General features: G+C 49.4%; 2 protein-coding genes across 2 annotated transcripts; one reads left to right on the top strand and one right to left on the bottom strand.

Moving 5' to 3' along the window:
- Nucleotides 1–1,060: 1,060 nt before the first annotated feature.
- On the bottom strand, nt 1,061–3,020 carry LOC109259600 (histone H2B type 3-B). Its single transcript, XM_019437235.2, has one exon. The coding sequence runs from the start codon at nt 2,867–2,869 to the stop codon at nt 2,489–2,491; it is 381 nt and encodes a 126-aa protein (XP_019292780.1). The 5' UTR covers nt 2,870–3,020; the 3' UTR covers nt 1,061–2,488.
- Nucleotides 3,021–3,116: 96 nt separating this feature from the next.
- LOC109259599 (histone H2A type 3) lies at nt 3,117–3,686 on the top strand. Its single transcript, XM_019437234.2, has one exon. It carries the CDS (start codon nt 3,182–3,184, stop codon nt 3,572–3,574), a length of 393 nt encoding a protein of 130 aa, XP_019292779.1. The 5' UTR covers nt 3,117–3,181; the 3' UTR covers nt 3,575–3,686.
- The last annotated feature ends 13,797 nt before the right edge of the window (nt 3,687–17,483 follow it).

The following is a 17,483-nucleotide window of genomic DNA, read 5'->3' as shown; positions in this document are numbered from 1 at the left end:
CCACAACAAAACATTTTCATGCAACTGTATTTGGGAATTATGTTTATTCTGCTTCTTGATTTTATTTTAGGGACTAAATAAACTGCGTTGTTTCTCACTGCTAGCACAGTCCCACACTACTGGAGACAAGTTTCATTTTATTAAACCTAGGTCTGAAGCTTATTATTAAAGCAGAGAATGACCTGGATCTGGGACACTAGTTTCCTGTTACCAGAAGTGCTCGTTAAGATAGTGATGCCTAATCTCCTTCCATCTATAAGTAGAGGAGGGCTCAGACCCAATCAGGAGGCCCCTGCTTCATAGTGTAAAACTGGATTCTGTAGTTTCCGAGAAGAATCAGACAGCTCTTGAGAAGATTAAAGGTGTTGATTTTGATGTAGATTACTGTTTTCAAATCTGGGGATCATAACTAGCAGGGAAAGAATTGAGTAAAATAACTGTGGCAAAACTTCCGTATCTATGAGTTGTGTTGTGTTGTTTTTGTAAATATCATTTCAGAGTGTGTATCTATGGATATACACTAATAATGGAAATGAAATGATGCACATTGCTATCATTGTAAGCATAACAATACTCTATATGTCCACTGATGCATAAAGTGAGGCAATAGGAACCACCATCAATCCCAATAAATGAGGTAGGTTTCACTAAAATTCTAACTGAGAATTACGATCATGTATCTGTGATAACTAGCAATCAAAACTTATGTTTTCAATAAATGTGTACTGCCCAGATGACTTTTAAAACACTTTTTGTCACCTGCAAGTATTTTTAAATTTCAATTTACGTTGGTGTGTGTGTGTGTGTGTGTAACGAAAGGTAATGAAAACACTCAAAAATATAGCTTACATTTGGATGAAATTCTCAGGAAGAAGTACAATGGGGGTGAGTTCAGGGAGGAAAAAAAGGATCATGTAGACTATCTCACTGTTAACGAAGAATTTGATCATGTGTTCTAAGAATTGATTACAGTATTGAATTGCTATTTCAATAGATATCTTTAAAAGATTGATGTGATCGTGTCATGCATATTTCAGTAAGAAAGATTTTTATAAGAGCATTATTTGAAAATGTGTCAAAGCTCAAGAACTTTATTTAAAAATTTATTTTAATTTCTTTGATGTGACCATTTTGCTTTTTTACAACGTCCTACGTTGGGAATTGCACCCTTGTAACTATAACAACTAAGGATAAAAATATTTTAGATGCCAACTGAAAAACGTGTCAGATCTTAAATTCCTTTAGATTGGACCCACGCAGGAGAAGGAACAGGGTGGGTGGGCTTCCAGACGCTGGGGCGGAGGGAGCTCGGACTGTGACGTTCTCAGACCCTCCCGCCCAGCCCGGCTTCGACCAGCTTCCTCTGGAGATGATTTGCAAAACACGACTGATACCTTTCATTAAATGTTTGTTCCTTGACTGAGCGGATGACACGACCAATCGACCAATCGGTACATCTAAATCTCAGAGTGGCTCAAGGAAGTGCTTGTTAGGAATCCCCTATTTACAACGAAGAAAAGCCAAAGCGATGTCCTTTTCCAAGTAAAGGCTCTTCGTGCCAAAGCGCTTTCCCTGAGCCAAGATGACACTTCCCTTAATAAATGCCATAAATTCGAAAAAAGAGGTAATTCTGCGTCACTAATGCTTCACAGAAAATGATGTGGCTGAAAGAGGGAGCTATTTGTCCAGAAAAGGGGGAATTACATTAAAGGGGAATTACTTTCCTCCTGAATTGATCTCCCCCATCCCCACATAGGCTAAAGCTACCCGCAGCAGAAATCGGCTTGTTACATGTGGCTCGCGCTCACCAGACGCTTCCATTTCCCTTTCGGTTTCAAACGTTTTGCCTTTGTAAGGTCCAGTTACGCCAACATTCTCCCAGAAATGTTCACTGCTTCAGGATCAAGATGTCTGGTCGAGGCAAGGATGCAGCTGCAGGCGACACCGCCTGGGGCCGCGCAACACCGGAGACCTCACTTCCCAGCCCATGCATCAGAGACACTGGGGCGGGGGGATTGGCACCTCCTGAAAGAGGTGACCCGCGCCCTTCACCCACAGACGCACGCCGCGCGCAGACAGGCCTGGGTCTCGGAGTCTACGCGCGCAAGCGCCGGGGATGCACCCTTGCAGCCACCAAAGGACGAAGAACTCAAGGTGTCTACTTAGCGGGGCGATGCATCAACAGCCCTCCGCAGAGGGGAGGGTGGACACGGATCCTTGACCGCCAGGCCGGTTACCATCCCAGACCTCCATAAGAAACAGTTACACACTCTCGCCTTCCACGCACACACACAATGGCGCGCGCGCGCGCGCACGCACACACACACACACACACACACACACACACGGACCCAGTAACCAGGAAACCACTAAGGTGCACAGAACGGAACTGATTCACAGAACAACCCTTCACCGTGTTCGAAACCCTTTTTCGATTATGTGGGTGGCTCTGAAAAGAGCCTTTGGGTTCCAGGGCGCCCGGCGCGCCTCACTTGGAGCTGGTGTACTTGGTGACGGCCTTGGTGCCCTCAGACACAGCGTGCTTGGCCAGTTCGCCCGGCAGCAGCAGGCGCACAGCCGTCTGCACCTCGCGGGACGTGATGGTCGAACGCTTGTTGTAATGCGCCAGGCGAGAGGCCTCGCTGGCGATGCGCTCAAAGATGTCGTTGACAAACGAGTTCATGATGCCCATGGCCTTGGACGAGATGCCGGTGTCGGGGTGCACCTGCTTCAGCACCTTGTACACGTAGATGGAGTAGCTCTCCTTGCGGCTGCGCTTGCGCTTCTTGCCGTCCTTCTTTTGCGCTTTGGTGACGGCCTTCTTGGAGCCCTTCTTGGGCGCGGGTGCCGATTTAGACGGATCAGGCATGATGGCAAGTCTCTCCAAACAAAAAGAACGTGCGGCCCGAGCAACTGTATTTATACGTCCCGTATGCAAATGAAGGATCCAGAGTTCCTCGTATCTGATAGGTTCGAACGCTGCGTAACGTAATCACTGGAAAAGGTGCATGCAAATTAGGGGATGATGGACTCCTTTTCTGGTTGGTCTCCATTACTATCCAATCAGATGAGGTCAGCTCCACTACCTCCGGACCATATATAAGGGCTCAGTGGGGCTGGCGGCCTCGTTACTTTGGGTCTGTCTTCTCGTCTTTCTTCTCTCTCCGCGCCCGAGTTGGCAATGTCCGGCCGAGGCAAACAGGGCGGTAAGGCGCGCGCCAAGGCCAAGTCGCGCTCTTCTCGCGCGGGGTTGCAGTTCCCCGTAGGCCGCGTGCACCGGCTGCTCCGCAAAGGAAACTACTCTGAGCGGGTCGGGGCCGGCGCGCCGGTGTACCTGGCGGCGGTGCTGGAGTACCTGACTGCTGAAATCTTGGAGCTGGCGGGCAACGCGGCCCGCGACAACAAGAAGACGCGTATCATCCCGCGCCACCTGCAGCTGGCCATCCGCAACGACGAGGAGCTCAACAAGCTGCTGGGCCGCGTGACCATCGCGCAGGGCGGCGTCCTGCCCAACATCCAGGCCGTGCTGCTGCCCAAGAAGACGGAGAGCCACCACAAGGCCAAGGGCAAGTGAGGCTGCGGAGGCGGGACGGCAACGGCCGTGTGCCCCGGGGGCCCTGTGACACCAAAGGCTCTTTTCAGAGCCACCCACGGTTTCAAGAAAAGAGCCACACTGACCACGCAGCTTTGTCTTACCAAGGCTGCGTCCTCCCGGGCGCACGGAGAGCCGGGCCCGAGGCACAATCCGGGAGCGGGTATGCGCACCGTGGCCTCCCGTGTTCGTTTGCCGCAGGGAATGCTACCGGACACATAGCCGCCCTTTGCGTTTGAATCTCACTCCTAAACTATGCCTGGGGTCTTAAGTTAACCCGCTCACCGTGAAGGTATCTGTCGTTATCGGTGACCAGTTGCCTTGCACCCTGCAACGTGTCGTTCGGTCACATTTAGACACCCAAGTACAGGCTGTCTGCTTATCCCAGGCCTGGATAACAGGGCAGATTCACCTACCTTTGAAAATAAGTCTAGTTGTTAGAATCCGCTATTTGCGGTTCTTATGGGTAACCCTTAAAGATTTACGTTCTAGAACGTATGGGTGCTTGAGGGAGTGGATATTGCAAAGTTTTAGGAAACATGAGGTCGTTGGGAATTATGATCTGGAGATTAAGGTCGTGTAAAGAGTCTGTTCTAGAGGCATTTACAACATTCAGAAAGAAAATTATATTTTTAAACGAAGTGTAAACTTTTTAAAGAAAATCTTACTGTAAGTAGAATGACCAAAAGGATTTAAATTGTTCAGTCTGGGTTGGTCAAACATTAATTCGAGTCCCTTAACCTGATAACTAAAGTTAGAGAATAAAATAATTTGTACATTGAGTTTGGTCAGGAAGACCAGGTTGTTAGGATTAGATTATGTAATATATGAGTGGATATTTCAGAAGATGACTGTTTACACGAGCTCCTCACTCTGTAATAAAGGGGAGTTGGACATTCCTAAGGGTCCTGGCGAAGTCGTCAAAATGTTAATACCATCCACCTCATGGGGGAGAGGGATTAAGTGGTTAATTCATAATAATTCCTTTAAAACAATGTCTGGCATGTGCACAACACACACACACACACACACACACACACAGAGCTTGATAACTGCTAGTTATTCCTAGTATCAAGATCTTTGCTATTTTCATTAATTTTTTTATTATTACCACAATAAATGCAGGCCAGTAACACAATTCAGGAATATTATATAATTTATATTAAACTTAGTAAAATTAGGTCTACTCAAACCAGGGCTCCCTAGACACCATCTGGAGCTAACCACATATCTGCTGGTCTTGGGAAAATATCCTAGTGCTGTGAAAGTATTCGCACCAAGGATCTACAAACCCTGCTCTGACGGTGTGCATCTAAACACAGGAGTCTCCTGCAGCAGAGGTGGGTAGTGGACCACATTGCTGAGTGGGCAGCATTTCTGTGACACAAGCAAGGACTGTCCAAGAGACCATAGAGCCTTCTGGAGATGGATCCATTATGTTCAATTGTAGCATAAATTTTTGTTTATGCACTGATGTTCATGTAGGCCATTGTATGTCGTCAAACCCCTCAGTGGTATTTAGGAAATGTTTTTTCAGGGCCAGCAAGGTTAGGTATGCCACGTATCCATGGAGTTCCCAATTTTTAATTTCTCAAATGGGACGTTGAGAGGGAGGCAGTGAGGTGGGTGGTGCTCACAGAAGCAGCCCTTCATCTGTTATCTCTAAGGCTGAGCTGTCCCCTGGAGATAACATCAAGCAACAAGAGCTACTCAATCTTTTTTTTAACTTTATTTATTTTGAGAGAGAGACACAGAGTGTGAGCCGGGGAGGGTCAGAGAGAAAAGGAGACACAGAATACAAAACAGGCTCCAGGCTCTGAGCTGTCAGCACAGAGCCCGATGCAAAGCTCGAACTCACAAACAGTGAGATCATGGCCTGAGCTGAAGTTGGACACTCAACCGACTGAACCACCCAGGTGCCCAAAGGACTATTCAATTTTCAATGATTTGAAATTGAATACAAGGGGTGCCTGGGTGGCTCAGTTGGTTGAGCCTTAGACTCTTGATTTCGGCTCAGGTTGTGATCTCACAGTTCATGAGATGGAGCCCCAAGACAGGCTCTGCTCTGACAGCATAGAGCCTGTTTGGGATTCTCTCCCTCCTTTCTCTCTCTCTCTCTCTCTGCCCCTCTCTCATGCATGTGCACTCTCTCAAAATAAATAAAACGTTAAAAAAAATTTTTAAATGAATTAAATTAAATTAAACTCTAGGATGCAGTTTCTTAGCCTCCCTAGCCATGTGTGGCCAGCAGCCAACGCGTGGAACAGCACAGGTGGAGAAGCTCCATCATCGTGGAAAGGTCAGGTGGACAGCTCTGGTCTAAAGTTTAATCGTCTCTTGGGGGTTATCTGGTTCAGGAATGTGATGCAATATCCAGAGCTGCCTGCCTATGCAGGAGAAAGCCCATCAGACCCTCGCTTCAATAAGGAAGAGCCATATGGCCCAGCAATTGCACTCCCGGGTATACACAAGGACTCAGTTACTTGTACACGCACATTTACAGCGGCATTATTCCTCATGTCCCAAAGGTGGAGACAGCCCAAGCAAATGGATGAACAAAATGTGCTCTGTCCACACAGTGGAACAGCATTCAGCCATAAAATGGAGTGCAGCACTGGTACATGCTACCACGTGGATGACCTTCAAAGACATGATGTTCTGTGAGAGAGAAAGGTCACACAGGGTATGATTGCATTTATAAGAAACAGAACGGGGGTGCCTGGGTGGCTTAGTCGGTTGATCGTCTGACTTTGGCTCAGGTCATGATCTCACAATTCGTGGGTTCGGGCCCCACATCGGGCTCTGTGCTAAACACTTGCTCAGAGCCTGGAGCCTGCTTTGGATTCTGTGTCTCCTCTCTCTGCTCGTGCTCTCACTCTGTCTCTCAAAAATAAATAAATGTAAAATAATTTTTTTTTTACAGAAACAGAATGGACAGAGCCATAGAGATGGGAAGCAGATTAGTGGTGGCCAGAGGCTTCCCGGGAAGTGGGGAGGATGGCGGGGAGACTGCCAGCCTCTACAGAGCTTCAACACCTTCTCCATGCTTACTGCGTCAAATCACATGCTCCCTTTCCCCATCCCCAGATCGTCTCCATCATGCTCCCCATGTCCCTGTGGTATGAGCAGTTTACTGAGAAAGGTGAACCAAAGATGTACAAGGTCCCACAGGAAGAATGCAGAAACACCCACGCCCCCTGCCAGGAAACTGCTCCCAGCTTCCGGAATTCTCCACTCACCTCTTCCAGGTCCCATAATTCAACTTGCCCCTCCCCTGGGCAAGGGTCTGGCCCCAGCCCCAGCCCCACATCCATTCATTCTCATCTTTTTACCGACGTTTTCAAGAATCTTCCAAGTGAGCAATCATGAAGGACCCCCTCAATTTCTGTGTTGGCTTAGAGCCTGAGTAAGAGTGTTGGGTACAGGCCTTGAGGTGGACTGGGTCACCCAGCTTGAGAGCTGACCTGAGCTGTTCTGCCCACATGCTGCTCTGTCACATGGAGGTCCCACACCTGGTCATCAGAATTTACCTTCATGTTCCCAGGAAGGGCAGTTTCCATGCATTGCTCACCAAGCCTCGCCAAGGGTCTGCTTTTCCCTCATGCCCCTCCCCCCACCCCAGCAAAAGCTTGAAAAATGCATCCTTCTCTCTGCCCACTTCCTTCCTCATGAGTAATTTGGTCCCAGGCAGGATTCTGGGAAGGGCAAGTCTCTGGGGAGGCCAGGTCCTGATGCTTCCCTCCTCCCCAAGACAGTGGAGCCCATGACCTCCCCTCTGGCCAATGCTGCCCTTCAGGACACCCTCTCTTACCCATTGCCCTGTCCTCAGCTTGCCACAGCCCCTGGCAGCCCTTCTGGGGGCCTGATCTGCCTGTTCTCTCCTGTGGGATGATGGATCAGCCCAAAATGTCCCAGCTGCTGGTCTGAGAATCAGTGGTTACAGTCGGGCTCCCCAGGAAAGCTGGTGGTTGGTGACCATGCCGAAGGCCAGATTGTGGGAATTTGGGATCAGCTGGGAGGGTATCATCTGAGGGGGGTATCTAGGGGGTCAGGGGAAGGGTCAGTGGTGGGGGTGGTGTTAATCTGGTAGGTCAATGTGGAGTAAGCTGGGAAGACACTGGTCCAGGTGGCCTCCTTCACATGGCTGGGTACCTTGTTTCTTCTTGTATACAGTCTCTTTCCAAGGCTAATTTGGGCTTCCTTACACCATCCCTGGAGGACAGAGTCCCCTGGACCCCTGAGGCTCAGCCTGCACACTGTGACTCATACCCCATGCTGGGGTTCACAACAAGTCTCACTCCACGGTGCTGGGAACATCAAGAGCCACGCTGCCATCCACCACGGGTTCTGTGGCTCAGCTACAAGGCTTCCTCTCTCCTCCTGCTCTCAAGCCAGGGCATCAGTGGGGCTCCGAACGTCGCAGCAGCTGTCTTCCAGGAGCCACAGGCTGTCACCTCCTGATTGGGAGTTCCATCCTCTCCTGGTGGCCAGGCTGCACTCTGCCTCACCCCCCATGGCGGCACCTCCTCATCTTCCCCAGGCAGACATGCCCTGTTGGAGACCATCAGCAAGCCGGGAGTCTCGGGATGCAGTTAGTCTCCATGTCCCGGGTCCCACCCCTAGTGCCACCTCCCCCAAAATAGATATGACCCCGTTCTAATGTCCAGAACTTGTGAGTGTGATCTCATTTGGAGAAAGGGTCTTTGTAGTGTAACTTAAGGGCCCTGAGATGAGGTGGTCATCTGGACCACGCAAAGAACTCTCAGAACTCCACGCTGAAAAAATCACTCTTTGATTTGTGGACAGGCCAGGCCCCTCTTTTGCCATTCACCCTGTTCCCTGCATCCTAATTCTCTGAGCCTGGCTGCCACCTCCTGGAGTGACTATTTGTTATAGTAGAATCTTCCATTCTGGTGGAGAAGACAAGGAAATAGAGTGGGCAGTGGGGGGGGGGGCAGGGTGGGGAGAGATGGATGAATTTCCTAAGATGTAAGTGTAGATAAAAGTGAGTAGAGGGGCGCCTGGGTGGCTCAGTCAGTTGAGCGTCCGACTTCGGCTTGGGCCCTGATCTCACAGTTCGTGGGTTTGAGCCTTGTGTTGGGCTCTGTGCTGACAGCTCAGAGCCTGGAGCCTGCTTTGGATTCTGTGTTTCCCTCTCTCTCTGTCCCTCCCCGGCTTGTGCCCTGTCTCTGTCTTTCAAAAATAAATAAATGTTAAAAAAAAATTTTTTTTTAAGTGAGTAGAGTAAGTGGTCTTAAGGATAATAGAGACCCGAGGACCACATCACAAGGTAGTTAAACGTGAGGCACTAAATATTCATGATCACCAAGTATACTAGTAGACACTCAGCAATCGGGACCCCTGAGGCACTCGGTTTCCATTAGGTCTTAATCAGCTACATCTGGGGCTCTCCACAGGTGAGCCTGTCCCTGGGGGACCACACCTGTGTGCATCAGCCCAGCTGTCCTGGCGACCCCACCATCAGCGAGAAGGCTGAGGCAGCAGGGAGTGACAGGACACAGGACTTCCTGTGGCTCCCTGACATCTGTCCTAAGTTTGTCAGCTCACCCCATGTCTTCCACCTTGCTTCTGCTGGGAGTTTTGTTTTGTTTTTTTTTTTTTTTTTAAGTTTATTTATTTATTTGGAGAGAGAGAGAGAGCTTGCGAGATGGGGAGGGGCAGAAAGAAAGGGAGAGAGAGAATCCCAAGCAGGTTCTGAGGCTCTGTACACTCTGCGCAGAGCCGGAAGCAGGGCTCGAACTCCTTAACCATGTCATCATGTGAAATCATGACCTGAGCAGAAATCAAGAGTCTAACGCTCAACCAAATGAGCCACCCAGGCGCCTCTTTTCTGGGTCTTTTAAATGGATTTAATAAACCACCTGGTTTGAGGTTTCTGACAGGGCTGAGAGCTCTTCCGCGCTAAGCCCTGCAGTGAACTGGGGAGCACGTTAGTCTCCAGTGTCCCTCCACAGTGGTTGGAGGCTACCCCCAGGCAGGTGAGCGCGACAGGCCACTTAAATGGAAGCGGTGTGTTTCCTCCCCTCACTGCACTGGATAGTGTGGGCGACTCTCAGAGCCCCCCGACAGCAGGAGAAACCCTGTCTGCCCTGATTCCCGAGGACACCCGTGCACTTGGGTGTCGCGGTCCCCAAACAGGTGTACCAGGCACGCAGGCGTCCGCGTGTGACACATGGCCGTCTTCCTGCTTGTGAAATGCCATCTGCACACGCCACGTGTGTGGCCCGAAGAGCTCCAGCTCCCTGGGAACAAAGCCCTTGAAAGCAGTCACTGCACGGAAGCCATCCAGAGACTGCGCACTGCCCAGAGCAGGAGCCGACTCCGGGTGTGGGTGGAAGTCACCCAGAAAAGAACATCAGGGACTCAGGAATGAGGGCCACCCTCCTGCAGGCTCCCAGATGCGACAGAGCGGTTTGCAAAAGGGGCGGCCTCTTCAGAGGCCATCGGGGAGAGAGGACTCCAGTGTTTTTGCTGAAATGCAAAAAGGGACGTGGGCTTGATGGTGTCTTTGGAAGCCGGGGTCGCCATCTCCTGGCGGCTCCCAGAGGATGCGGCGCATGCGCTGGGCGTCCCTGGGCGTGCCGGGGACGCGCCGCGCGCGGTGGTGCCCTGGCCCGCCTAGCGCCTCCCGCCGGTGGTGCCACCGCGGCAAGGCTCGAGTTCGCGGTCCTCGGTCCTGGAAGGCAGCGCGCCATAGGGAGGCTTGGCGAACTCCTGGGGGTGGCGCGGCTCGCGGGAGCCGCGGTGGTGGTGACATGTGGCAGGGATGCAGAGGGGCGGGGATACAAGGGCACAAAGGATGCAGGGGTACCGGGATGCTGGGGTGCAGGGGAGCAGGGAGCTGGGGATTCCGCGCTGCTTGCACTTGGGGGCGGAGGGGACGGTCGCGGACTGCTGCTGGAGCGCGCGCGCCGAGGCTGACGGTGGCTTCGGAGGCTCCGGGTCCTAGTCTCTGGGTGAAGACCCGAAGCCTTTGAGGCCCCTGTTTATGCTCGGGCACGTGTCCCGGTTGGTCGTTTCAAAAGCCCTGGGGCCAACCGCCCTAGAGGCGATCTCGCCCTGGTGGCCTTGGGATGCTGACCGCCTCGCCGCTGCTCCTCTGGGCTCCGAATCCCGGATGCTGACCGCATTGTGCAGACTGGTGGTCTCTGATTTCTCGAAGGGGCGCGCATTCCCTGGATGCAAATGGCTAGGTGCGTTCTCCCCGAAAGGGATGCCTGGGTCGGCGGGTCCCGACGGCTGGCGGAGGCCTTTGCGCCAGTGCGCGCAGGGATGGAGCGCCCCCAGCACGCCTCCTGCAGGTCGGCTGTCCCCTCGCCGCTTCCCCGGTGCATCTATCTCCTCCTCCCCTATGCTCCGCGCGCATTTTGTTTTCCCGGTTCCTTCCCGGGAGGAATCGCACATGTGCACAGCTGAACGTTGTGGATGCACACATTTTTAAGAACCAAATACGCTTAGGTATCAACGCTTTCCTTTATACCAAAATCGATAACAAGTCAACACAATCTTCTTACATCGTTTAACTTTTTTTTTTTTCAATTTTTAAAATGTTTATTTTTGAGAGCGAGAGAAACAGAGTGCAAGCTGGGGAGGGGCAGAGAGGGAGACACAGAATCTGTAGCAGGCTCCAGCCTCTGAGCTGTCGAGCCCAGCGCGAGGCTCGAACCCACAAACCGTGAGATCAGGACCTGAGCCGAAGTCGGACCCTCAACCGCCTAAGCCACCCAGGCACCCCTTCATGACAATTAATAACACAGATGACGTCCAGGAGCTGGATGCACACCTGACAGTGGCTCTGGGGGCAGGGCAGTAGTAAGTGCTGCTTCTGTCAGGTCCATGATATGTGTGCATGTTGACTCGGCCATTATTATTCCTCTTGTTCACTGTCCTCTCCTCATGGTGACGTGCATGTCCCTCCTACGAAGACAGATTGATCTCCAGAGTCCTGTAATCACTGGGGGGTCCTCTATAATTTCCAGACCTCTGGTTGACCCAAATGAGCACAGGGTAGAAACAAAGGAGACATATATTTTTTTTTTTATGTTTATTTTTGAGAGAGAGAGACACACACCCTGAATGCAGGAGGAGCAGAGAGAGAGGGAGACACAGAACCAAAGTAGGCTCCAGGCTCTGAGCTGTCAGCACAGAGCTCCATGTGGGGCCCGAAACCACAAACCGCCAGATCATGACCTTAGCCGCAGTCAAACGTTTAACTGACTGAGCCACCCAGGCGCCCCAAAGGAGACATAGTTCTATGCCCACAGTTCTGGAGGCCATGTCTGCATGTGCATGACCACTGATTCAAGGGAAAGGACATGTTCGTCATTACCAGGAGACCACTGCCACTTTGCCATTGTTTTCCTGCCACCCATGCAGTTTTCCCTGACACAAAACCACCAACAATGACAAGAACTGTCCTTGGGGCGCCTGGGTGGCTCCAGCAATTAAGCATCTGACTCTGGCTTCCTGCTCAAGGCATGATCTCAAGGTTCATGAGGTGGGGCCCTGAGTTAGGCTCTGTGCTGACAGGGCAGAGCCTGCTTGGGATTTTCTCTCTCTCCCTCTCTCTGTCCCTCCCTCAGTCGACTGTCTGTCTCTCTCAAATAAATAAACTTAAAAAAAAAAAAAAGAACCTTCCTTTCTTCCACATGACTTTTTATGTGGCCTTTCGCGTGTACATTGTGTCCTCAGATTCGCTCCATTTAGCAATACAGATTCAAGAAAAGTCACCAATGTGCTGTTTACTTAGTTTCCGATCATGACAGCAGGTGGGTCTACCCTGCGCTAAATCTCCCTGTGCTGCTTTGAGTTCAGCAAATGTTCCCCCATGTGTAACCTTTCCCCCCACCCCTGCCTCACTCCCAGGAGTCAGCCACCCTGCTCCCCTGGCCTGGGGTGTGGCCACAGGTGGCAGGCCCAAAAAACCGCCCCTCAGCCAAATATTCTCTTTATCAAGAATCCACAATTATTACCCTGTGTGGGAGAAGGGAGGAAATCAATGATCTCCAGAGGAGGGGCTTTCCCTAGATTATCCTGGGCCTCAATGTAGTCACATGTCTTTCTTCTTCTTCTTCTTCTTCTTCTTCTTCTTCTTCTTCTTCTTCTTTAGTTTATTTTTTGAGAGAGAGAGCAGGGAAGGGGCAGAGAGAGGGAGAGAGAGAATCCCAAGCGGGCTCCTCACTGTCAGCACAGAGCCCGATGTGGGGCTCTCGAACTCATGAACCATGAGATCATGACCTGAGCCAAAATCAAGAGTCAGATGCTCAACTGACTGAGCCACCCAGGCACCTCCCAACATGTCTCCTGGTAGGAGAAAGGCAGAGGGAGTGTGGACACACACAAGCGAAAAGGTGAACATGGAGGCAGAGATTGGGGTCATGTGGGCACAAGCCAAGGGAGCCCCAAGGAGCTGGAAGAGACAGGAAGGGCTCACCCCTAGAGCCTCCAGAGGGAGCGTGGCTCTGTGACACCTTGATGTTGGACTTCTGGCCCCCAAGCCCAGGAGGGTAGGGGAGCCCCTGTTGTAAGCCCCCCAGGTTGTGGTAGTTCCTTAGGGCAGCTCCAGGAAGTTGACCCACCACGGGCTCCCCCTGGCTGACAGCAGGTAGGGGGGGGAAGGACCACGCCCCATTTCTGGAGCAAGCGCTTCTGGTGCAGCGAGCCAGGTGCTCCTGTCCTGCACCAGAGACCCACACACCCCAGAGAAGAGTGCTCCCCGATACCAGACAGGGAACATGTGAGTCAGGATATTAATAATAATAACAAGATCAGAAAAGATCTTGGCTTATTTACTAGTAGGAGTGAAAGACAAAAGAGAGCATTGATTCTAGGTTTTATAATCCAGGATTCTTAAGAGACACAGAAGCTATAGGATATATACAGACAGATATATTTTAAGGAATTGGCTCACATAATTGTGATAGTGGTGGCTCTGAAATCCATGGGGCAGGCTGGGGACCCAGGAAAGAGTTGACGATATAGGTCTGTCTAAAGGAAATCTGAGGTCACTAAGGTGAGTCCATATCCAGTATGCCTGGTGCCTTTGTTTTATTTGTTTTGAGAGAGAGAGAGAGCAGGAGAGGGGCAGGGAGAGGGGGAGAGAGAGAGAATCCCAAGGAGGCCCCGCACCATCAGCACAGAGCCTGAAGCAGGGCTTGAACCCACAAACTGGGAGATCATGAGCTGAGCTGAAATCTAGAGTTGGATGCTTAACCGACTGAGCCACCCAGGAGCCCCATGACTGGTGCCCTTTTGAAAAGAGATTAAGACACACACACACACACACACACACACACACACGCAAGGAGGGATGACCTTGTGAGGACACAGGGAGAAACGCCAGGGAGAGAGTCCTGGGGAGGGACCAGCCCCACCCCCGCCTGGATCCCAGACTCCCTGCCTCCAGGCCTCGGAGACAATACATGTGTGTTGTTCACGCTGCCCAGGCTGGGGTATCTGTTATGTCAGCCTTAGCAAATCAATACACAGGGACTCTGGCTCAATGCTCAGCTCATGCTCATGGTTTTATAAGACTGCTTTGCTACTGCACACAGTCACGTGGTCGACACCAAATGAACAACGCTTTTTCAAAATTTTAAAGAGAAAGGAAAAGAGTTTTATTTGAGCCCAAATTGGGACAGCTGCCTAGATACACAATCTTCACAAGGAAGAGAGTGGTCCTTGGAAGGGACATTTGGTACAGGGTTATATATGCTTTTTTACATGAAGAGTCATAAGTCATCATGGTGAAGAACACTCCAGAAAGTCACAGATTTTATCTTATGTTTTTAGTATGTGCAAGGCTGTGTGACTTTAACCTTTTTTAAAAAGTGTTTATTTCTTTTTGAGAGAGAGAGACAGAGAGACAGAGCATGAATGGGGAGGAGCAGAGAGAGAGAGAGAGAGAGAGAGAGAGGGAGACACAGAATCCAAAGTAGTTGTCAGCATAGAGCCGGCCTCAGGACTTGAACCCAGGAGCCATGAGATCATGACCTCAGCCGAGGTCAGACACTTAACCAACTAAGCCACCCAGGTGCTCCTGTATGACTTTAATTTTAAAAACCAGGGAGGTTTTTGTTTTTCTTATCTTTGTGTTTGGAATGTTCCTTTTTGTTATGTTGTGTTTTGTTTTGTTTTGTTTTTTAACAAAGCAGACATACAGAAATAGACCCCACGCTTTGAGGTTTTGCTGAATCATTATGGCTATGGTAAATGTTAAAGTATAGCTTCCCTGGGACCCCAGGATTGGGGCCCACAAACATTAAAAGTTGAAACAGTTCTTCATCCATGCTTATAAGCTCTGTGTAGGATACTGTTGAGAAGTTTTATTACTGCTTAACATCTGGAAGACAGGATCTTCCTGTCTCATCAGGATGATGAGTGTGATTAATTATATCCCTGAAATATCATACAAAATTCTTTCAGTCAACTGGGATGGCATAGGAACTCAGGAAAATATTTATTCATGAAATTATACAATATTTTGGATTTTATTTTTCAAAAGAATCTGAGCAAGAGAAGGAAAGACGTATAAAGTCAAAATTGGTCTTCAGCTGGTAATTGTTGAAATCTAGTCCACCTATTTTGTCTACCTTTGTATGTGTTTGAAATTTTCCAGTTTTATAAAGAAAAAAACCAGTTATTTAACACATTATAGTTGACCCTTAAACAACACAGGTTTATGGGGTGCCTGGGTGGCTCAGTCGGTTAAGGCATCCGACTTTGGCTCAGGTCATGATCTCGCAGTCCGTGAGTTGGAGCCCTGCGTCAGGCTCTGTGCTGACAGCTCAGAAGCTGGAACCTGCTTCAGATTCTGTGTCTCCCTCTCTCTCTGCCCCTCTCTGCTCATGCTCTGTCTCTCTCTCAAAAATAAACAAATAATAAAAAATAAATAAATAAAAATAAGTTAAAAACAACACAGGTTTAAACTGTGCAGGTCCACTGATACACAGATTTGTTTTTTAATATAAACACAATACAATACTATAAATGTTTTTTCTCTTCCTTATGATTTTATTAATAACATTTTCTCTAGCTTTATTGTACGAATACTGTATATAATACATATAACATAGAAAATGCATGTTAATTGACTGTTAATGTTTTTGGTAAGGATTCCCATCAACAGCAGGCTGTTTAGTAGTTAGGTTTTGGGGGAGTCAAAAGTTATACATCAATTTTCAACTGCTTAGGGGATCAGCACCCTAAACCCTGCCTTGTTCAAGGGCCAAGTGTATTTTTGTTTTTCTTGAGTCTGAACCACAGACTTTTTTTTTTTACATTTTTTTCCATATATGAAATTTATTGTCAAATTGGTTTCCATACAACACCTAGTGCTCATCCCAAAAGGTGTCCTCCTCAATACCCATCACCCACCCTCCCCTCCCTCCCACCCCCCATCAACCCTCAGTTTGTTCTCAGTTTTTAAGAGTCTCTTATGCTTTGGCTCTCTCCCACTCTAACCTCTTTTTTTTTTTTTCCTTCCCCTCCCCCATGGGTTTCTGTTAAGTTTCTCAGGATCCACATAAGAGTGAAAACATATGGTATCTGTCTTTCTCTGTATGGCTTATTTCACTTAGCATCACACTCTCCAGTTCCATACACGTTGCTACAAAGGGCCATATTTCATTCTTTCTCATTGCCATTGAACCACAGACTTTTTAAGGTCACCTTATTTATCATGACCCTGATCATAAGGTCATAATGAAAACCATGGCCACACATGTGTTAAGCATACATCCTGGGAGGATGTAATTTTATTACTGCCGTCATTTCTTTCCAGTGAGAGTAGACATATTCTGCTGTGAATACATTTTGTACCCATGTGTAACCCTAATGTCTGTTTGCTCCAATTTCCCATGCATGCCCCCAGATTGTCCTATTCGTTCACTCAAGAAAAATATTCCCAACCTGCAAAAACTCAGACCTAACAGTGCCTTCTTTTCCACGTTAGGGCTCTCTGGCACACCTGAGTTTCATCAGGCCGTTTTTCTGAAAAACAAAAGAAGTAAAAGGCGGCTTCCAGCTTTGTTATATCCCCTTTGATTGAGCCATCTGTGAAGGTCCATGTGGAGATGTGAACCCTGCTTACACGTATGAGTCCACCTAGGGAAGAATGAACTTTATTTTTACTACATAACCTCCCTGATTTGAATAATAGACGACTAAGTAGGTCCCAAGGGAAAATCTGTTTATAGGTGTCTACAGTAGGCCGACTGCAGCCCCCACCCCCACCCCCACCTCCACCCCCACCCTCACCCGCCCCTGCAGGACCTGTCACAGGGCTAAAGGGACTTTGCAGCTGTCATTAAGGCTACAGATTGAAGATAAGGGGATCATCCTGGATGTCCCCCATATAATCACAGGCGCCTTAAAGGCAGAGAGGAAGAAAGACGCCGCATGGAAGTTGGACAGATTGGAAACAGGAGGGGGATGTGACCCGCCCCCGCTGGGGGCACCTGGGTCGCCAGAGCAGGACTGTGGGCAGGGTGTGGGCAAAAGGAGCCCACACGCAGTCAGCTAGGAAAGGAAGCCTGGGGGCGATAATCCAGAGCCCCCAGGGAGGAAAGCAAGGTTGCGGACACCTTGATGTGAGCCCGTGAGCCTCCACAGAGGACCCGGTTGAGCCTCGACCTCCACTGGCAGAACCGCAAAAGAATAACTAGGCTTTGTTTTAAGCTGCTATTTTGGGAGGTAATTTGATAAGGCAGCAATAGGAAACCAATACGAAATATTTTTATTTTTATTTATTTTTTATAAAGTATATTTTCAAAGTAGCTGGGAAGGTTTGGGTAACAGAGAGGGTCTTGGAATTTACCGCAGAAAAAAAGCAGCCCCCTTGCAGCTAGTGAGCCTGGGGATCTGGGCGTTT

Source organism: Panthera pardus, unplaced genomic scaffold (assembly GCF_024362965.1).
Source record: "Panthera pardus isolate Hobbes unplaced genomic scaffold, ASM2436296v1 HiC_scaffold_1, whole genome shotgun sequence".
In the NCBI taxonomy this organism is placed as follows: Eukaryota; Metazoa; Chordata; class Mammalia; order Carnivora; family Felidae; genus Panthera; species Panthera pardus.
Note: the sequence above shows the minus strand (reverse complement) of the source record. Positions and strands in the feature narration are given on the sequence as shown.